This window comes from Wyeomyia smithii, chromosome 2, assembly GCF_029784165.1.
Source record: "Wyeomyia smithii strain HCP4-BCI-WySm-NY-G18 chromosome 2, ASM2978416v1, whole genome shotgun sequence".
Classification (NCBI taxonomy): Eukaryota; Metazoa; Arthropoda; class Insecta; order Diptera; family Culicidae; genus Wyeomyia; species Wyeomyia smithii.
The window spans coordinates 156,553,735-156,576,046 of NC_073695.1; the positions used below are offsets into that span (position 1 = coordinate 156,553,735).

Consider the following 22,312-nt stretch of genomic DNA (forward strand, 5'->3'; position numbering starts at 1 on the left):
CGATTATCCAAGAGCAGCAGACGCCTTCAAGAAAAAGCATAACGTCGAGGATTACTTGGACAGTTTCAAGACGATCAAGGAGGTAATTGCAGTCGTGAACGAGGTCAAGCTTGTGCAGTCCAAGGGGGGCTTCACTCTTCGGCGATTCCTTTCCAACGAACCCGAAGTGCTGCCAAGAATAGGTGAAGTAGCTGAAGAGGAAACCAAAAGCCTTCATCTGGAGCGAGAGGACAAGTCCGAATCCGTACTAGGGATGCATTGGACCCCGGAAGAAGATGTGTTCATCTACTCTTTCGGAATACGTTATGATCTACAGGCCATCCTGCATCCAAATCATGTTCCCACTAAGTGGGAAGTAGCAAAGGTGGTCATGAGTCTTTTCGATCCGCTAGGTCTCATCGCGTATTTCCTGGTTCAAGGCAAAGTCTTTATCTAGGAGCTCTGAGCGCGTGGAGTCGGCTGGGATCAAGAAATTTCACAAGAACTAAAAGGACGTTGGCGACAATGGGTGGGCTTACGCCAACAACTGGGCCAACCGCGCATTCCTCGAAGCTACTTCCAACCGACACATGACTATTCTCGTTTACAAATCCACGACTTGGCTGATTCTAGTGAAACCGCTTACGACTGTGCAGTGTACTTGCGCTCCACCGATCATCGGCATTATCATAAAAACGTAGCCGTTAGTATCGGCGAGATCTTGTATTCCACGTAACAATCCGAGTGGCGCTGGGTTCCAACCTAGCTCAACGTCACGGATCTCGCTACAAAGTGGGACAACGGTCCGCATATTACTATGGACAGTCCCTGGTTTCAAGGCCCGGCCTTTCCCTGCGAGCCAGAAGAGGACTAGTCCAAGCAGCAAACGATTGCTTCAACCGAGCAAGAACTTCGTCCGTTCCATTTTCATGCCGCACACTTTTCTTCGGACATGACATTCAACCGATTTGATCGATGGACCAAGATGCAGCGTGTGGCTGCATATGTTCTTCGTGGGTTGAACAACTCCCCTAAGCGCCGATCCAAGAAAAACCTGCAACTCGGAAACTGAACAAGCGACGAACTTCAACGAGCAGAAGAATTCCTCCTGAAAATGGTGCAAAACGATTTCTACGCAGAGGAAATTGCAATTTTGGCCAAGACTCAAACTCCACCCGAGCAGCGTCAAGCCATCGTGGACAAATCGTGGACATCGTGGATAGGGCTGGCCCTATCTACAAGCAGTGGCCATATCTGGACGAGAACGGAGTTCTGCGAAGCCGGGGACGAATTGGCGCGGCACCCTACGTACCGGCCACAGCTAAGTTCCCAATCATCCTCCCCAAACAACACCTAATCACTTTCTTTATTGTATACTGGTACCACCGCCGTTTCCGTCATGCCAACCGAGAAACCATCTTTAACGAAATCCGTCAATGGTTTGAGATCTCTAACCCGAGACGATAACTGGAGAAAGTTGAGAAAGCGTGCATAGCTAAGGCGATGCCAACACCACCGCCAATGGCTCCGCGCCCTGAGATGTGCTTGACGGCTTTCCTTCAGCCGTTTACTTTTACCGGAATAGGCTATTTCGAGCCAATACTCGCGAAGGTGGGTAGGGGCAACGTAAAGCGCTGGGTGGCACTATTCACATGCCTAACGACTAGAGCAATCTACATGGAGGTGGTACACTCGTTAAGTACGAAGTCCTGTATCATGGCAGTACAACGTTTTGTGGCACGCAGAGGCATCCCAAGGGAATTCTGGACCGATAATGCTACCTGCTTCCAAGGCACCAGCAACGAATTGAGGACGCTAAAAGAAGCTAGAGACAAGGCTCTATCCACAAAGTCCACGACCGCCCATACTACCTGTAAGTTTATACCCCCAGTGGCACCACACATGGGAAGTGCGTGGATGAGATTAGTTCGGTCGGTCAGCGGAGGTCATGATCAACTCCAGGCCGCTCACCTTCATTCCGCTGGAATCTGCGGATCAAGAGGCATTGACCCCAAACCACTTTTTGTTGGGCAACTCTTCTGGCCCGAAGTTCCTATCCACCGAAAAGCTGGACAGTCGTTCAGCACTCCGAAGCAGTTGGAAGTTGGCCAGGTACATCACCGATGAGTTCTGGCTCAGGTGGCTAAAGGAGTACCTCCCCGTAATCACACGGAAATGCAAGTGGTTCAAGGACGTGAAAGGTTGGAGGTAGGTAGTTTTGGTGGGTGACGGAGCAGCACGGAACCAATGGGCCCGGGAGAGGATTGAGAGGGTGACTCCAAGACGAGACGGCAGAGTACGGCAAGCGTTGGTTCGGACATCGTCGGGAACTCTACGTAGAGTAGTGGTGAAGTTGGCTGTTTTGAACGTCGAGGTGAACAGTAAACCTGGCATCGGTGTTCCAGGATCTTGAGACCCTCACCAAGGTTTACGGGCGGGGGTATGTCACGACGGGTCACTGGTCGCAACGCAACGCTTCAGACTGCAGCGGGACATTCGCCGCTGACAAGTGACGTGAAGACCAACTGCCATAACCCGTCGGAACGTCAACACATAAGGGAATCGGAGAGGACAAAAACAAAATTATTCTTCATGCGATGACGACGTGCAATTTATTTTTCTACGCAGTTTAATTCTTTATCCCAAGATAAAATTTATAAAATACTACATAAAATACCAAACTTAAATTACGACAACTCCTAAAACTGAATTACCTATATACAACTTGCTTAAGTGAGAGTACCTTATATTATATTTTCTACACCTGTAAGTACGGACTATTTGAGAGTTAGAAATCATTAACCTATTGCTAAAATTGGATTATATATCTACAGTTAAAAGTAAGGCATAGTGGGACAGGAAAGCCAATACCACTTCCAGAATAATTACACCAAATTTGTAAGTAATTACCTAAACGAATCAGTTTGTAAAATTGACCTAAATAAAAACTTTTTCTGTAGCTTAAAGCTAACACACTATAACGCACGTGTTTGCTACGATAGAGTTGGTCGTTTCAGCCCAACAAGATGAATCCTGCAGCTATCACTATCAATGCTGATACCCGCTGCAGCTACTGCTGCTGGTACCCGCTGCTACTTACCTAGGATCTCTCTAGTTGACATCTACATACTACTAAACTAATTGGTTTAAGCAGGGAGAGGCTCTTATTTAGCCCAAAGAGTGCATGACTGGTTTATTAGATATATAATTCTGTCGACCGCGCAGGGAAAGATAGGCAACAGGTATAATTTTTGCGTTTCAACAAGACTACAGTTTTCAATAGTACAGTAGTTCAAATAATCAATTTCACAATTTTCTGCATTTAAGCGGATTCATAGATGATTTTCCAATCGATTGTTGCAAGAACGAAGAAAATCCGTTGGAAACTAACCAACTTTTTAGCAGGTATTTGAAATTTTTTTACACCCCTATATAACCCCTATAGAACTTCCTGAGAGACGAAGTTCTACGTCAAAAAGTGATTGTATGCGGTAGACCTGTCCGAATATGAAAACAGTTTCTTGATGTTTAACAGAGGAGAATGAACCTCGAAAAAATACCTTGTATATCGAAGGCGGGATGATTCTGTCTCATAGCTGAAGCGAGATTTTTATGTATTGACCGGTCCTGGCCAAAAATGCGACCCCCTCCCCGCAAAAGACAAGGACAAATTGGTATTGCATCTCTGAGTATCGCTTACACTCTTGATGTTGTCGCTGCAGCACTACTCTGCAATTCGCTGGTGAGTCCAGCGACGCGAAGACTTCTAGCGATGTCATTATTCTACAACCATGGTACGTCACTCATGTTGTGTTGCCTTGGTTATGGAAGAGGTGCTTCTTAAAAGTGCTGCAGATATTTAATTTGTCTTCGTACAATGCAATTTAAATGTTCTATTTGTAAATTCACATAGTTTTACGGCTGAAAAACAATCAAAACTATTAAAAATTATACAGGTATTACATACCTGTCGAAGTTAACCCTTGCATGCCCGGTGCAATTTTTCATATTTTCGAAAAATTCTTCTAACTCAGTCAAAACTCAATCGAATTTGATCGAACAAGTTTCCAAATAACAAAAAAAAGTATTGAATTTACTTAAAGTAATCTTAGTTGAGGGTTAATTACGTTAAATTTGGAGAAGTGAGTAAAGTTTAATAATAGCTCAAAAAATGTAATTTCCAACAATGATCATTCCGTACCATTAAAGAAATACTGATGAATTCGCAGTAAACACAAAGATTCTAATTGCAGAGCTAGTTTTTAAGCTGTTGCAACAAACCGAATTGAAATCGGTCTAACGACGATCAAATAAGAGCAAATTTAGCAACAAGCAGCTCGTGAACCAAAATAAACAAATTTTAGCCTGAAATATCGTTACTTTCGTTTCCAAACTAGCTGTTAATGATATTTTTCAGTACAGAAATCATCATTTATCTTTATCATATCGAAAAAAAGCAGATTGCCAAAAGAATGTATGGATTTCAATGGTGATCAATTTCACCCCAGTTTACCCCATAGTACCTTATAGAATTATCGAATTTATTTCATGAAGTAGACGATAGAAATTCCACCAATAGCCATCGAGGTTTACTGGAGCACAGAACAGTACTTGTTTTAAAATTATACTATTTTGGGAAAAATGTACATGAAGCTAGTTAATTGAAAATTGTTATAAAAATTGATCGATTTCACCCCGTTCCATGGTACCACTTTTAGATATTAGCCCATTACCATTAATGCTCTACATACTCGATATTAGTTTGCTTTGTGAAATATAGGATATCGAACGTCTTCGTCAATGGTTTTTTTCGGCAGCAATCATATGCAAAAGGGGGCCGAAGAAAACCACTGACGAAGACGTTCGATACCCTACTAAACCTACTTTTCGTAGTTTTTGTCCGATTTAAGATTAGGTTGTTTTTCAAAGATGGGAAAGAAGATGCTAATATGTGGACTAATTCTTAAAATTTTGATACTTAGCATTTAAACAAAATGACGTCGAAAAAACATTGAAAATTTTCGTTTTCTCAAAAATTCCCAATAGCGTCATTATAGTTTTTTCCTATGAGGTTTATTGATGAGTTACATTACTTGAATAAACAAAAATAAGTTGCGCCACATTTTGATTTGGAATTGAAAGTTTGTTCGGATTTTTGAAGTAGAATACTTCTCTCAGGAAGTTCGGCTACATAGGGATGTGAAATGAAAATCTAAAACCGAAAAAAGTGAAAAATATGTCCAATTTCAAATGCTAATAATTCGGTTAATATTCGATGGATTTCCTTCGTTCTTGCAGCTATAGATTGGAAAATCTTCTAAGATTCTTCCCAAATGAAGATAATTGTAATTTGATAATTCAAACTATTGTCCTATTGAAAATAGTCAAGCCTTGTCAAAACGAAAAATTCGACCTCTGATTGGTCGTTATATGATTGCTTCCCAAGCACGATCGACTGAATCATATACCTTGCAATTGAAAACATGCTATTAGGCCTATATAAGAGCCTGTTTCAGCCGAAGCCGCTCTCAACGTCAGCTTTGTGCAACACTGGCACAACTCAAAAATCATAGTTTGGAGAAAAACGCGTTTAAAAATTTGCGTCAAAAATTTATTTTTCGATTTTCAAGAAAACTTTAACCCTCTAGTGCCCAAGTTAATTTCTAGACGGGCTTTGGTGAAATCACTATGAAGCATTATAAACACTTTTTAAGTATTTATTGATGCTTTTTAGAGGTTTGACTGAAGCCCGCCAAATGGCGGCATTGGGCACTAGAGGGTTAAAGTTTAAGATTATCAATCCTCATTTAACACTTTTAGGTCTATTATGCACATATTATGAGCACGTTGGCCAAGTTAAAACCTTAGTTTTACTAACTTTATGGAGAAATTTCAATTTGTGCAGCAAAGGCACTTGTACTCATTTTTAGGGAATTTTGAAACAAGGTTTCGTGGGATGAAACCTAACTAGATTTCGCATCGTTTGCCATCAAAAACTCAAAAATGCAAAATTTTGAGTTGTGCCAGTGTTGCACGAAGCCGACGATAATAGTTCTAGACAGCGACAACAGCAGTCCCCCCTTAGCAGCAGCAGTAGCAGTGCAGTGGATACCAGCGATAGCACTAGCACTAGTATGCCGTGTCAAATAAATGTTGTGTGTGTGAGCGCACTAGTTGCAGCGGATTTCAGCATCGATAGCAGCTAGGCCTGCGGATGCAGGGACAGCGGATACCAATGGCAGCGTATAGCGGCCACAACTGTGGCATGGCTACGCATAGCGTAGCAGTTGCAGCGGGTATATCTGACCATGAAGCATTTATGCAATAATTGAATGAAAATTTCAATTACAGCAATCGGCCATTTTCAAGGCTACTATATGTTTTTGGAAGAGCATAATGAATGGTTATCAATAAACTGCAACTGAGGTTTGATGCTGCTGCAAATGCACAGCAGTGTGATGTTTTTATGACTTGTTGATACTGTGCATAACAAGCGGTATATACGAAACAAATCCGATTTCAAACAGAAAAGTTCGGCACGTTCTGCTCACGATGCTGAGTCTGTTTTAGAAAATTCACAGCACTTTACTAACAACGATGTAACGTCTCGAAGAAGACAGTTAAAGTTTGACTTCACAGCAGAATTTCGATCTTCATACTCATGTCTACCATCGGCAATATCAAACACGCAACAATCTGTTTTCATGCGACACGGGGACGGGAACATTTTCTTCTTCCAAGCCGCACAACACGACACAATACATGTTATTTTTTTGCCTTAATGAGAGCTCTATCAGTCCGGCTCGACAGAATGTCCATAACAAATCATTTTTGTACATCTGTGTTACGAAACTGAGGAAAAACTGTAGGAACTGAAAATTAAGGCGGGGCTTATCAAACGATCGCTCTGAGCCAGAATGAATGAGATGTATTTTCGTACATTAGTATTACGACATACGAAATAAAATTTTTCGAACGTTGTAGAATGGTATAACTGGAAATAATTAAGTCACACCTATTTTTCGAGTTATATCATTCCACAACGTTCGAAAAATTTATTATGTCAGAGCGGATACCGCACGCTATCTGACCATGAAGCATTTATGCGATAATTGAATGAAAATTGCAATTGCAGCAATCAGCCTTTTTCAAAGCTACTAAATGTATTTGGAAGAGCATAATGAATGGTTAGTAAAAATGACTGACATGCAAGCAGCCGGGTTATCTTTCTCGTAAAAGTATTCTACTTCAACCTGCGGTCATGGCTTTGCACATAACTCTCTTGTGATTTTTTTCTCATACGTTAACTCCAAAAGCAATGCATTGAGAATGTTTACTACCAAGAGTTTTTTGATTTAGAATTACTATCTGAATCTTTTGGAATCATTTGTACGCAAATATTTAAATTGATACTGAAACTAGATTTTTTTAAATAAATCTTCCATAGAAAATTTGATTTTCATTTCTTCATTCTGGATTTTTTTTTAAAGTTGCGTAATAACTTCAAGTTTCTTAAAAATAATAAAAACTCAACTCTTTTTTTTTTTTAATTCAAATTAAGAGTTTTATTTTTCAATATATTTCATTCAAACAAAATTTTTTACGTGTATATTTTTTATGAGGCATTATTGATTCCCTACAACTCGTTCTCAGACAGTTTTTCTACACAACCAACGGTTTCTGCGCTACAAAGCTTTTAATAAACTTATACCAAAATGCATACGCCCTTTTAGAAAATAACTCATGGATCTAAAAAATCTCTCCATCTGTGAAAAATACAGTTTGCTAAGCCTAAAACGTGTGCATTATTATTTCATTCAAAACAATAATGTTGGTTTAAGTTTCTCATTACTTTAAAATATCAGACATCTCCGTTCAGACCAAAGTCATGTTTTGACAACTTATCTCTATATCTCTTTATTGATCAAATTTTTTCGAATGTTAATACAGATAGTTTGATTTGTGTCAGAGCAAAACCCGGAACATCAAGTTTTGGGTATATTTCGCACGTCAAGTGTTTAGCTTACAATGTGTAGTTTTTGTAGAAAAAAAATCAGATTCATTCAGATTCGAGTGAGTTTTTGAAATATGTGTTTGATTTTTAATTTATTTTTCGTATTTTTTTCTCATTTTCTCACAGTGTATATTTTAGTCTGGAAGGACAAAGTTATTGTCTACAACTTTACTGATGGTGTTATACCCATCAAAACGTTCTGGTATTTTTTTTTCTGTGAAATTTTAACTATTTTGTTTCTCATTTCTTCATGATCGATGATAATGATATTTTAGCAGCATTTTACCTATCAATACTTTGTTTGCAATGAGTTATCATGAGTTTTCATTGCTCTAGAATTGAAATAATTGGATTTTTCCCTTACACAGTCGGTTTTAACTAAAAGGAAAATTATCTCCAACACACCGTAAGCCATCCAAATTACCTCCTGTAAGAACTTTACCTCAAATTTTAAAAAAATACCGGATCTCATATATTTTTGATATAACATGAACATTTTCTTGACAGTAATCATTCTAATAAATACTGCATACTGTCGTGCCAGTTGCATTGTTATTGGTGTCAAGAATATTTATTTCACCCGAAATTCTCAAAAAAAAACAGTCTCCTGTGTATATCAGGTTTATCTGAAAATTGAATCTATTATCAAATTCCTAGTCCCAAAGTTTAAGTTCAGGAGCTCCGTAGTCTTCATTAGTTTTGCGTTGAATTGCCAATTGAAAAGATACTCTAACTATTAAACTTCATCTAGTTATCGAATTAAAAATTAGTGTTCAAGATCTGTTGATTGAAAGTAACAATACATATATTGAAAAACGACATTGCCCTAATTTTCAATAGCTCGCTAAGAGATCGAGTCTTCCCAACGGATTGGAAATAAGCGTACATTATTCAACCACCCTATCCAGAGGAGTTGAAGAAAAACGCCAAGTTGACTCTGTGTACATAGACTTTGCGAAGGCCTTCGACACTGTGCCACATGTTTTAATAATTGCTAAGATGAGGCGGATGGGTTTCCCAGAATGGATCATGGAGTGGTTATTCTCATACCTAACAAATCGTTCTGCGTACGTATTGGTTAACTCTGCCCACTCTTACATTTACCACATTGCATTCGGTGTACATCAAGGCAGCGTGCTCGGGCCCCTATTATTCAACATATTCGTTAATGATCTGTATGCACTGATCTCGTCAAGAAAACTATCTTTCGATGAGGATTTGAAACTCTTCCGTGTCATTTCATCCTTGGCAGACTGTGGAGCGTTGCAAGAAGATCTGAATATTCTGATGATTTGGTGCGATAACAACGGCATGCGTGTTAATTGCAAAATATGTAAAATTATATCCTTCACTCGCTGCAACTATCCAGTTGAAAATCGATATTTACTGGGTTCTGAGTGTCTCGACCGAGTACAATCCATCTGTGACCTGGGAGTCACAAATGATTCAAAACTTAAATTTAACGAACACATTGGAACCATCACCGCAAAAGCATTTTCTGTGTTGGGATTTATTCGCCGCCATACCTCCAATTTTACTGATTTTTATGCTCTAAAAATTCTATATTGCTCGTTAGTGCGCAGAATTCTGGAGTACGCCTCTCCTGTTTGGTGCCCGTCCCAAATGACACAGATTTTCAAAATAGAGCGGATAAAAAAAAGTTCTTACGACTTGCTTTACGCGGTCTCCCGTGGAACGATCCAAATAATCTCCCGCCCTATACCGATCGATGCCAACTTATTCAATTAGAGCCCTTGTCAAATAGGCGCCTCAATCAACAGAGAATGTTTATCTTCGACCTAATTAACGGAACCATCGACTGTCCTGCCCTACTTGAACAAGTTCTTTTCAATGCACCCTCCCGACGACTCCGTAGCACATTGCTAGTTATTCCTCACCACAGGACCTGCTATGGTTATCATAACTCACTAGACGCGTGCCTCCGTGCATTTAACGACATTAGTGATATGCTCGATTTTATGTTGTCAAGAACCGTTTATTCAAATAGAATTAGGAATAGTTAAAATTTATGTATAGGTTATTCAGTCTGTATGACTTGTTCTAAGACGGTGTAGAATAAAATAACATGGTAAACCAGAGTAGCTCATGTTTTACTGATGAAGATGTACTGAAGGCCACTACAAAATTGAAACCTTCATCTTCAACTGGACCTGACGGTATCCCAGCCATTATTCTGAAAAGATGTGCAATCGCGCTCTGTGTTCCGTTGAGGATAATATTTAAAAACTCGCTATCGCCAGTGGTATTTCCTGACTGCTGGAAGAAGTCTGTTATGTTCCCGGTTTAAAAAAAGGCGACAAACACGATGTAACGAACTATCGAGGAACAACGTATGTACGCTGGATAAAAATTATTCGAATTTCTCGTCGGCAACGTTTTACTTCGTAAGTTCGTGACATGTATCTCGTTAGACCAACATGACTTTTACCCCGGTAGATCTACAACAACTAACTTGCTTCAGTTCACATCTTACTTACTTTACTTTTATGACGACAGATCATCAAGATCCAATGCCGAATCCAGAATACGTCTCCACAAAACTCGGTCTTGGGCTGCTACTCTCCAGTTTCCCCTTACACCCACTGCAATGGCATCCTCGTCGACAGCACACATCCAGCGCGTGCGCGGTCTGCCTCGAAGTCGTCGGCCGTTCTCTACTAAATATTATATTTGCTGGTCGCTCATTCACCATCCGTGCTACATGGCCAGCCCACTGTAACCGCCGTGTTTCATCAGCATGACAATATCAGCGTGTTTGTATACTTCGTACAGCTCGTGGTTCATGCGCCTGCGCCACACCCCGTTCTCTAGTTTGCCTCCGAGCATTGATCGCAGGATTCTACACTCGAAGACCCCAAGCGCTCGTCGATCGGCCTCCTTCCACGTCCAAGATTCATGTCCATTAAGCGCCACCGGAAGGATAAGAGTCCTAAAGAGCGCAAATTTCGTACGGGGTACAGGACCTAAGCTGGCTACGCAATCCGTAATAGGCCCTATTCGCCGCTGCAATCCGCCTCTTCACCTCGCAGCTCACTTCGTTGTCACATGTCACGAGAGTACCAAGATAAATAAATTCGTCGACCACTTCGAAAGTATCCCCATCCATCTCGACCGCAGCACCAGCACCCGTAGAACTACCACGCTCTCTGTCAGCCACCATGTACTTCTTTTTGGCAGTGTTTATGGTGAGTCCAATTCTCGCAGCTTCCCTTTTGAGAGTCGTAAAGGCCTCCTCAACTGCTCTACGATTAACACCAATTATATCAATGTCGTCCGCAAAGCCCAGAAGCATATGAGACTTAGTGATGATGGTGCCGCTCCTCTGAACCTTCGTATTGCACCTTTCAAAGCTATGTTGAACAGCAAGTTCGAGAGCCCGTCACCTTGCTTCGGACCATCCAACGTCACATACGCGTCCGAAAATTCGCCCGCTGTCCTGACGCATGATGTGAAACCGTCAAGCGTCGCACGTAACAGTTTAATTAGTTTTGTTGGAAAACCATGTTCTAGCATTATTCGCCAAAGCTCGTTGCGTTTCACTGTGTCGTATGCCGCCTAAAAGTCTTTGAACAGATGATGCGTTTGCAAGTTGTGTTCTCGAAACTTGTCGATCTGGTCCGTTGTAGATCGCCCCACTCGAAAACCGCATTGGTATTCTCGAACAAAGGCTTCCTGCCACGGCCTCAGTTATGCCTCTACAATTACTACAGTCGAGCCTATGTCCCTTCTTGTAGATAGGGCATATGAGTCCTTCCAACCAGTCCGTAAGTAGTTGTTCCTCAGGCCATACCCTTGGGATAATCTGGTGAATTGCACTACACAGCCGCTCGCTCCCAACTTTAAAAAGTTCGGCCGGTAAGCCGTCCTTCCCAGCGGCTTTGTGGTTCTTTAGCTCGTTGCAAGCATTCTTCACCTCTTCCAATGTTGGTGAGTCCACAGCTTGTCCTTTCTCCCCAATTTCTATCCTGTTCCCTTCGACGACTCTCCTACCTTCCTCACCGTTCAACACCACTTCAAAATGTTGCTTCCAACGCCTGGCCACCTGCGGTTTTTCGGTAATCAGGTTCCCCTCCCTGTCATTGCACATGGCAGGTACTGGCACAGTCTGGTTCCTGATTCCGTTGATCGTTCTATAGAAGCTCCTCGTGCCGTGCCTGGTGAAGCATATCTCCGCCTCCGCGAGGACGCGATTGTAGTGCTCACGTTTCTTACGGCGATGAAGCCTCTTTTCGGCAGCTCTTGCCTCCCGGTATTTCTTAACTTGTCGGGTGTGCCTCAAGAGAGCAACTTTGAACCACTGCTTTTTTTCAATTTTTTTTTTTGCACGTCATTCCATCAGACTGTTAACTTATCTATTCTGACGACTTAAAACTTTCTCGCGTAATTCGTACTATAGCAGAACTGCAACAACATCTGGATAATTTTCTGACTGGTGTATTCGTAATTTATTGATAATCAGTGTTTCAAAATGTCTTGTAATTTCTTTCACGCGGAAAAAAATCCGTTTTCGTGGAACTATAATGTATCTGGAGAAAATCTTGAAAGAGAATCGGTAGTCAAAGATTTAGGTGTACTGCTTGATTCACAACTGTCCTTCAGGCACCACTACTCTCACATCATTGCGCACGCTAGCAAAAACCTGGGTTTCATAAGAATAGCCATAGAGTTCACCGATCCGTTTTGCTTGCGATCGCTTTATGTTTCCCTAGTTTGTTCCATTTTGGAAACATCGGCTATAGCAGCGGTTCTCAACCTTTTTTTGTCCACGTACCCCTTGGCGATATTTTGTATATCGATTGTACCCCCCGGCTTGGAATGTTCTCGCAAAGTGGGAGAGAGTAGTGGTAGATTATATTGTGGTATTCTAGTTCAGGTTTTAAATTGTACTATGGTTTGTTTGACTGATACAGTCATGCTTTAAGAGCAAAATTGAACAACAAATTGCTTTGTCCGTCATTACTGATTTTTCTTTTGCGTACCCCCTGAAGGCTTTCGATTACCCCCAGGGGTACGCGTACCCCAGGTTGAGAACCGCTGGGCTATAGTATGGAGTCCCTGCACTAACATTTGGATCAAACGAATTGAATCAGTACAGGCCAAGTTTTTTCGTTATGCTTTAAGATCACTCCCATGGCATAATCCTGATCAATTGCCACCGTATGCCAATCGATGCCAATTACTTGGTATTGACACACTGGCAAAGAGAAGAGATGTAAGCAAGGCCGTATTTGTAGGAAATTACTGATTTGTAGACGCTATAAATATTCTATCTGAAACTCACATGAATGTGCCCTACAGAAATCTGAGATCATGACACTTCCTGCGTCTTCCATTTCAACGCACTGAATATGGTCAAAACGATCCCATATGGGGGATGTGTAACGTCTTTAATAATGTGTTTGAATTTTTTTTTTCCTCATCTATAGTTTATTTGACACGGCACAAATACAATTCAATGTTTAACGGCGCCAATTATATCTGGTAGCTTACTTTCTAAAGTATCTTAATAACTAAAAGCAATTTTTTATCCTCGCTGCCGACTACGAGCTGAAACTAAATCTAACTTGAGCTAAAATGATTTGCATGAAAAGCACTGAATAGTTGTTTGATGGTTTTCCATCGCCATAGGTAAGCAGCATATTGAATATGTTCCGCTGCTGGGCCAAGATATTACGGACTGGCATATTGGGTTGTCTCCCTCGGGGCCTGAGAGTATCGTGCGGGTCTAGTTGCTGTTTCCGGATCCGGGGTCTTAACGTGTTCTTGTCGTTTGGTTGGATGTAGGCGGAAGGGGATAGGACTAAACTGGGGCGTGGATGGATTTCAGGAAAACGTATATAAGGGACATGTAGGATAGGTCACGGCTCGCCAAGACATCACGAACAGGAACAGCCGGCTGCCTACCTTCGGCCTGCAGGGAAGCTACTAATCTAGACCTGGCGTCACGGTGTACAGGGCATGACCAAACAACGTGCTCTATGTCGTGATAACCTTCACCACAGGCACAGATACCACTCTCCCCGAGCCCAACACGACGGAGATGCGCGTCAAATCTATAGTGATTGGACATAAGCCGGGACATCACGCAAATGAAATCCCGACCTACATCCAACCCCTTGAACCACGGGTTCGTCGATACCTTGGGGATTATGGAATGTAACCACCTTCCCAGTTCCCCCTTGGTCCAAGAATTTTGCCAACTGATGATCGTATTCTGACGTACAAATGCGAAAAATTCATTAAAGGCAATTGGTCTTTCATAAATATCACCGTTTGTTGCGCCCACCTTAGCCAAAAAGTCCGCTTTCTCATTACCCGGTATCGAGCAGTGAGAAGGGACCCACGCTAAGGTAATCTGAGTAGATTTTTCGGATAAAGCACTCAGATGTTCCCGTATTTTCCCCAGGAAATACGGAGAGTGCTTAACATCTTTCATCGATCGGAGAGCCTCAATGGAACTGAGACTGTCCGTAAAGATGAAATAATGGTCCGTGGGCATTTTTTCGATAATCCCTAGGGTGTACTGAATTAAAGCTAATTCTGCGACGTAAACAGAAGCAGGATTATCGAGCTTATGGGAGACGGTTAAATTGTTATTGAAGATACCGAAGCCAGTGGACCCATCAAGAAGTGATCCGTCAGTGTAGTACATATTGTCGCAGTTGATGTTTCGATATTTATTGGAAAAAATTTTGGGGATCTGCTGCACGCGTAAATTATCCGGGATTCCACGAGTTTCTTCTATCATGGATGTATCGAAAAACACAGTAGAATCAGAAGTATTTGATAAGTCGACACGATTTGGAATATTCGAAGAAGGGTTAATATTTTGGGACATGTGATTGAAATACAATGTCATAAAACGGGTTTGAGAATTAAGTTCGATTAACCTTTCAAAATTTTCAATCACGGGACGGTTCAAGACCTCACATTTGATAAGAATACGAGAAGACAGGCTCCAGAAGCGGTTTTTCAATGGTAGTACTCCAGCTAAGACCTCCAAACTCATCGTATGGGTCGACTGCATGCAACCTAAGGCGATACGCAAACAACGATATTGTATTCGCTCCAGTTTGATCAAATGTGTGTTTGCTGCGGAGCGGAAGCAGAAACACCCGTATTCAATAACAGACAATATCGTTGTTTGGTAAAGCCTTATAAGGTCTCCTGGGTGGGCTCCCCACCATTGTCCGGTTATTGTACGAAGAAAATTCACTCTTTGTTGACATTTTTTCATCAGATACCTCACGTGACAACCCCAGGTGCCTTTAGAGTCGAACCAGACACCAAGATATTTGTGTACCAAAACCTGAGAACTCGTTTTACCCATTAATTGTGTTTGAAGCTGAGCAGGTTCATGCTTCCTAGAAAAAACTACTATCTCAGTCTTCTCCGGAGAGAATTCGATACCTAGCTGTAAAGCCCAAGCAGACAAATTGTCCAAGGTATCTTGCAATGGTCCTTGCAAATCGGCAGCTTTGGCTCCTGTAACAGAGATTACACTGTCGTCTGCAAGTTGTCTTATCGTGCATGAGTTTGCCAGACATTCGTCGATGTCATTTACATAAAAGTTGTAAAGAAGGGGGCTTAAACATGAGCCCTGGGGAAGACCCATGTAGCTAATGCGAAAAGTTGCCAAGTCGCCGTGCGTAAAATGCATGTGCTTTTCGGACAACAAATTGTGCAAAAAATTGTTCAAAATTGGAGAAAATCCTTGTCGGTGAAGTTTACCCGAAAGAATGTCAATAGAAACGGAATCAAAAGCCCCCTTAATGTCCAAGAACGCAGACGCCATTTGTTCTTTGCGAGCATACGCCAGCTGAATATCTGTTGAAAGCAACGCAAGACAGTCATTCGTCCCTTTGGCACGGCGGAAGCCAAATTGAGTATCTGATAGTAGACCATTTGATTCGACCCAATGGTCTAAACGACGGAGTATCATTTTTTCCATCAATTTCCGGATACAGGATAGCATTGCAATCGGCCTATAAGAGTTGTGATCAGAAGCTGGTTTCCCTGGTTTTTGGATGGCGATCACCTTCACTTGCCTCCAATCCTGCGGTACAATATTTTGCTCCAGGAACTTATTGAACAAGTTCAACAAGCGCCTCTTGGCATTGCCGGGTAGATTCTTCAACAAGTTGAAGTTGATTCTATCTAACCCAGGCGCGTTATTGTTACAGGACAGGAGGGCAACTGAAAATTCTGCCATCGTAAAAGGTGATTCAATCGCGTCGTGGCCCGGAGACGCATCGCGAACAATGTTTTGCTCAGGAACAGAGTCCGGACATACTTTCCTGGCAAAATCAAATATCCACCGACTTGAAGACTCCTCGCTTTCGTTGACCGTTACGCGATTCCGCATTCTTCGGGCTGTGTTCCAAAGAGTGCTCATTGATGTCTCCCTCGACGTCTCGTTTACGAACCGACGCCAATATCCGCGTTTCTTTGCCTTAGTCAAGCTTTTAAACTTGGTATCAAGCTCCGAATAACGTTTTAAGTCGTCGGCATCGTCTGTATCCCGGAAGGTCAGATATGCGTCGGATCTTTGCGTGTAGACATCGGAGCACTCTTTGTCCCACCACGGAGTGGGAGGCCGTTCTTTGATCGTTACGCCGGGATATTTCTTCGTTTGGGCTTGCAACGCGGCGTCGAGAATCAAGCCCGCGAGGAGGTTGTATTCTTCAAGTGGTGGATGATGTTGAATCGACTCGACCGCTTTTGAAATCATTTCCTCATATAACTTCCAATCGACATTCCGTGTGAGGTCATACGGAATGTCAATTGGTCGCATGCGAGTTGACCCGTTATTAATTGAAATAAGAATAGGCAAATGGTCGCTACCGTGAGGATCAAGGATTACCTTCCATGTGCAATCCAACCGTAGCGACGTCGAACATAAGGATAGATCCAAAGCGCTTGGGCGCGCTGGAGGTTTCGGGATACGTGTCATTTCACCGTTGTTTAAAATAGTCATGTCGAAGTCATCGCAAAGGTTATAGATTAAAGAGGAGCGGTTATCATTGTATGGGGAACCCCAAGCCACGCCATGAGAGTTGAAGTCTCCCAAAATCAAACGTGGCGAGGGAAGAAGTTCTATTAAATCAAAGAGCAGCCGTTGCCCAACCTGTGCTCTGGGAGGAATATATATTGAGGCAATACAAAGCTCTTTACCTTGTATCGTCATTTGACATGCGACAACTTCGATGCCTGGAATCGAGGGGAGGTTAATACGATAGAAATAATAGCACTTTTTAATCCCTAAAAGTACTCCTCCATATGGGGTGTCTCGATCAAGGCGAATAATATTAAAATCATGGAAGTTGAGATCAATATTTGAAGTAAGCCAAGTTACACAAAGGGAAAATGCATCGCATTTCTTTTTATTTATCAAAACTTTAAACGAATCAATTTTTGGTAAAATACTTCTACAATTCCACTGTAAGACAGAGATAGAATCCTTCATATACGCAGTTGAATTAGGCATCGAAGGATACAATCGCTGCAAAGGAGGGGCCATTGGGCAGTCAACTGCTTCAAAAATGATCTAACTGTTGGGAGGAATGCTGTAAGAAAAATTTTAATTGGATCGGGTACATTGAAGTTTTCAAAAATCCAGTCCACAATGTCAGAAAATTTCACTAATCCAGAGTTTGTTTCATCAACTGGATGTGCAAAAGGAACAACTGGGGTTTTAGATGTTCCTGGCAGTGCTGGGAACTCCTTCTGGGACTTTAAATTTGCAAGCCCAGGAGGAGTTTGCTTCGGTTTTTCCGCAGCACTGTTTGGTTTGTTCGTACTTTTCATTACACTTTGGGAAATCTTAGGACCTTTACGGGGAAGTTTAGGAGAAGAAACATTTTTCCTCTTCCTAGACTCCCCAGGATTGGCATAAGATGTTCCCGCTGATGAATCGTCAGAATCGGTTTCATCAGAGGGCAACAGATCAAAGGGGTTCGATGCTATGGTAGAAGTGGTCACGGTCTTCTTCAGCATTTCAGCGTAAGAACGCTTTGAACGCTCCTTAAGTGACCGCTTGATTTTATCTCTGCGCTGCATGTACACCGGGCATGTGGAGAGCTCATGCTGGTTTTCCCCACAGTGAATACATTTTTCAGCATTAACACTGCAAGAATCTTCCGCATGAGTCTCCCCACACTTGCTACATCGTGCCTTATTGCAGCAGTAGGCGGCTGTGTGGCCTAACTGCTTGCAATTGGTGCAATTCATAACACGGGGTACATACAATCGCACAGGCAGACGAACCCGGTCGATCGAGACGTGGCTAGGGAGTGCAGATCCGGCAAACGTAACGCGAAACGAGTCTGACGGAGTGTAAACTTTTTTACCGCCGACGAGAGACATGGACCGCAATTGCTTACAATCCAAAATCTTCGCCTGTGTTTCGGTATTTTTGAAGCAACCGGTTGCGCTTTTTAGGATACACTCGACAGACAGACTCGAATCGGTTATGACACCGTCGATCTCCACGTCTCGTGCGGGTATGTAGACGCGATACTCGCGTGTGAAGAGCTCAGAGCAAGCGATAGCATTGGCCTGTGCCAGATCACTGACCACGACACGGAGCTTGTTAGGTCGGACCTTGGAAATTTCGGTCACGGCCTTGTACCCCTTCGTCAGGTCTTTAGCAATTTGCAGTATGTTTAAACGCTTTGAATTCACTCCTGCCTTTGGACGAAAATAAACAGTATAGCTGCCCTGTTGAGATCCGTCCGGGTAAAGCCTGGGGCGAGGGGGGACTGGAGAATGAACAGGGGAGGGGGTAACAGAAGGGTCAGGGTCAGGGGGGTTCGGGGATGGTGGCACGGGAGGCGAGGGATCTATATCCATTGCGCTAAATGTAGCGCACTAGCGCACTAGCGCCGACAAGAACACGTACCTCTTTACTTCTTCCTTCCAGCAGTGGTTGTCCGATCGTTCGAAGCTGCACCCAAAGCAGCCAACAGCACCAGTACAGCAGCACCAATACAGCCACCAGCAGTGAGCCGGGTGTGAGATCACTCAGCACAGCGACACGGACTCGACTGTCAACTGATGGGCTTGGATTAAAAAGATCTATTCACTGTGCACAGATCAAAACTGCAGCTGGTATTTTGCACCAATACAGCCAAAATTGTGAGCCGGGTACAGAACGTATCGACACAACTCACAATCTAGTTGGCCTTTAGCGCAAATAATACACTCTTTTGTTTGGCTATTCGTACACACGGACCGGATTGTAATAGAACGACCACTTTGCACGTCCGTTTCTGTCGAGTGTTTGACGCGGAATGATGTGTGTTTGAATTGTTTGACTTCAATGAATCAAGTGTTATTTTTAAAAATAGACCTAAGCGAATGTTATAATGTGTTAGCCTTAAGTTCAAGATTTACTATAGTTAGGCTTAGTCAGTGTCAGCTTTGTAGTAATTATGTGCCATTGTTAGACGTAAAATTCATGATTTGTAAATGTAAATTTGTAAAAATGCGGGGTTTCTACGCGCACGCATAAATAAATAAATTAAATAAATAATGACATTTTCCCTAAAGGGAGAATGACGCACGAAATTGGCCCTGACACAAGTAAAAGAGATTTTTAAGACTGTTCGCACCAACGCGAGTTCCCATATGCAATTGTCAATTTATCAAAAAGCAAAAATATTCACTTTCGCAAGTAAAAAACCAAACCAATATCAACAGAGTCGTCAGGGCCAATAGGATTGAAATGACAAAAATAAAACAAAAAAAAACATCGCCAAACGAATGACGATGTGCGTCTTTCCGATGCGCGAATGTCAATTGACTATCTGTGCTTTCAGTTTGGAGCAACCCTTATTTTTCGAGCAACACATTGGCATTCAAAATCCATCCAGTGGCCTAATATCATAATGCGCATTTAAAGAGTGTTTTTTATTACACTTTCCGCAGAATGCCACCCTATTGAAGCAAGACGTAATTCTACGTCAATAAAAGATGTCATATACTTTTCCTCTCCCTACTAGCACCACTGAGATGACAAAATCAATATTACTGAAATACACCTCGTACTCCAGAGCACCTGTACACAAACATAGATAAATGATAATCGGCTCTTTGAAGATTTACATCGCTCAGAAAATTATGAGTTATCCCAAATGTCAAATAAATAGACAATTGAAATTTGTATTTATCTTTTGTTTCACAGGTGGCGTCGATTCCAGTAAAGATTATACGATAGATAATATCAATGGATATGGCAAAAAGAAGAAGAAAAAACGAAGACACAGGTAAATATGCAATAAACAGTGAGTGAACTCTATATTTTATATATATATATATATATATATATATATATATATATATATATATATATATATATATATATATATATATATATATATATATATATATATATATATATATATATATATATACTTATACACTATATAGGTCATTCCATACCAAGTGATCAAGCAAATGCAACAATCCTCTACGATTTGCTTCAAAATAAATAAAATGACTTGCTTTAGATCGAAACTGAAAATTCTAAAGTTTTATGTCAATCAGACAACCCCCCTCCCATTGCGGGGCCTTCCATTTTTCCATTTTTTGTAAAAACGTCATATCTCAGAGACCGTAAGAGCTGTAGACAATATTAGAGACTCTTTTTTAAACTTTTAAAATTTCCAATCGAATGTTATCATCAAACATAGCGTTCAGTGTTGCCAGCATTGATATCTTCGCGTTTGAAAACTAAAATTGCGTTTTTTTAAATTTAATATCACCAATGAGTTTAGTAGAAAATTACATAAGAATCACTTATTCCCAAATGCAGTATGCGCCGTTGTGGACATATTCAACTTTTAAGGTAGCGAGTTCATAAAAATCAAACGATTCGTTAACAAACGTGATAAGTCTCATCATAGCGCATCTAAATCGAAAGCACCACTTGAAATCCAAAGTATTGGTTTCTCATGGCCTACTTGGTGGTATGTTTTTTATTGAACCTGTTCAAATCTATCATGTGCATATAACGAGCATGTTGTACGAGTTGTAACCTCATTTTTCGTCTTTTTTGGCGTATTTTAGATTCGTGCTATAAAGGCACACCTAAAATTCTGGAATTTTTGTAAATTTTGAAACGGATCTTTATGAGATGGAACTAAATAGTATTTGGCATAGTTTGCCATCAATGACTAAAAACTGCAAAATTTTGAGTTATGCTCAATATTGGCATTCAACCGACGAAATGACACTGTGTATTACAAGTTGCCGTTTGTTAGGCGTAGTGCGTGATTAATTTCATTTACCAAATCAAACTTGGTTTCGGGAGTTCTTTTCCCCTCCGTACATTCAATTTTATTTATTTTTGTTGAAGCTGAGAGATAAAACCAATGTTATATACTGAACCATAAAAAAACCCTTATTTATTCGTTTAAACTCGCAATTGAACACACATTTTTTTGTGAGTGTAATAATTAATAAAAGTCGTCAACCAAGGCAAAATGCACCCTTACTGGGGTAAAATACACTGTCACAAAGAAGTAAGAAGCACCATGCAAATGAGGTAAAATGTACCCCGTCCACGGGGCAGCATGCACCACAATATTGGGGCAATAAGGCTCATTTTGTCATCTAATAATTAATGTTTCTTTGAAATTTCTCACATTCGAACGGCATAGTTTTTGCAAACACCGTTTTTGATTGCCTCTAGCACCGGTCTTAGCTGTTCAACGGTCCATGACAGCCGATTGGACTTCCGGACAATGCTGGAAACGAGATGAATCCTTTTGCCCTGAGCTACGGGAAGCGTTATAGATATATATAAATAAATAAATATATGTACGGTCTTCAGAAGAGTTTTTCCCAGGAAAATTTCCTACAAATACCATGTATCGATATTTTTTTAGGAGCCAACTGGACATCTCTAGAGAATAAGTTTTGAAAAAGTTGATTTTCCCATATAAAATCGTATGGAAACTTCAAAATCTGGCGCAAAAATATAGTTACACCGATCGATCTGAAAAGTTATACGGTTATTGTAGGACCCATAAGGAACATGAAAAGTACATGGGAGCTATAATTTACTTTTTGTCCCACCCTAGTGCACACCACGGCGTACTCCTGTGTACTATCCCTGATTCACCACTCACCAAATCAGTAAAAATCTGTCTACTTGGAATGTGGATGGCCCATCAAACCTTCTCACTGCTATCTCCTGATGCTTTTGTTGCCTTCAGCAGCAACTAGCCCGCAAACATGCTCAATGCTCATACACGTTCAACAAATATAAAACTCTTCACACGCACTGCACTACAC

At 41.4% G+C, this 22,312-nt stretch overlaps 1 protein-coding gene across 6 annotated transcripts in view; it reads left to right on the plus strand.

The window, feature by feature from the left end:
• LOC129721201 (visual system homeobox 1-like) overlaps nt 1-22,312 on the plus strand; it is a 417,650-nt gene that overhangs the window by 235,066 nt on the left and 160,272 nt on the right. For all 6 annotated transcript variants that reach the window (XM_055673493.1, XM_055673491.1, XM_055673495.1 and 3 more), the window contains one exon: nt 20,199-20,280. In XM_055673493.1, coding sequence (XP_055529468.1) covers nt 20,199-20,280 — 82 coding nt within the window. The remainder of the gene's footprint in view (nt 1-20,198; nt 20,281-22,312) is intronic.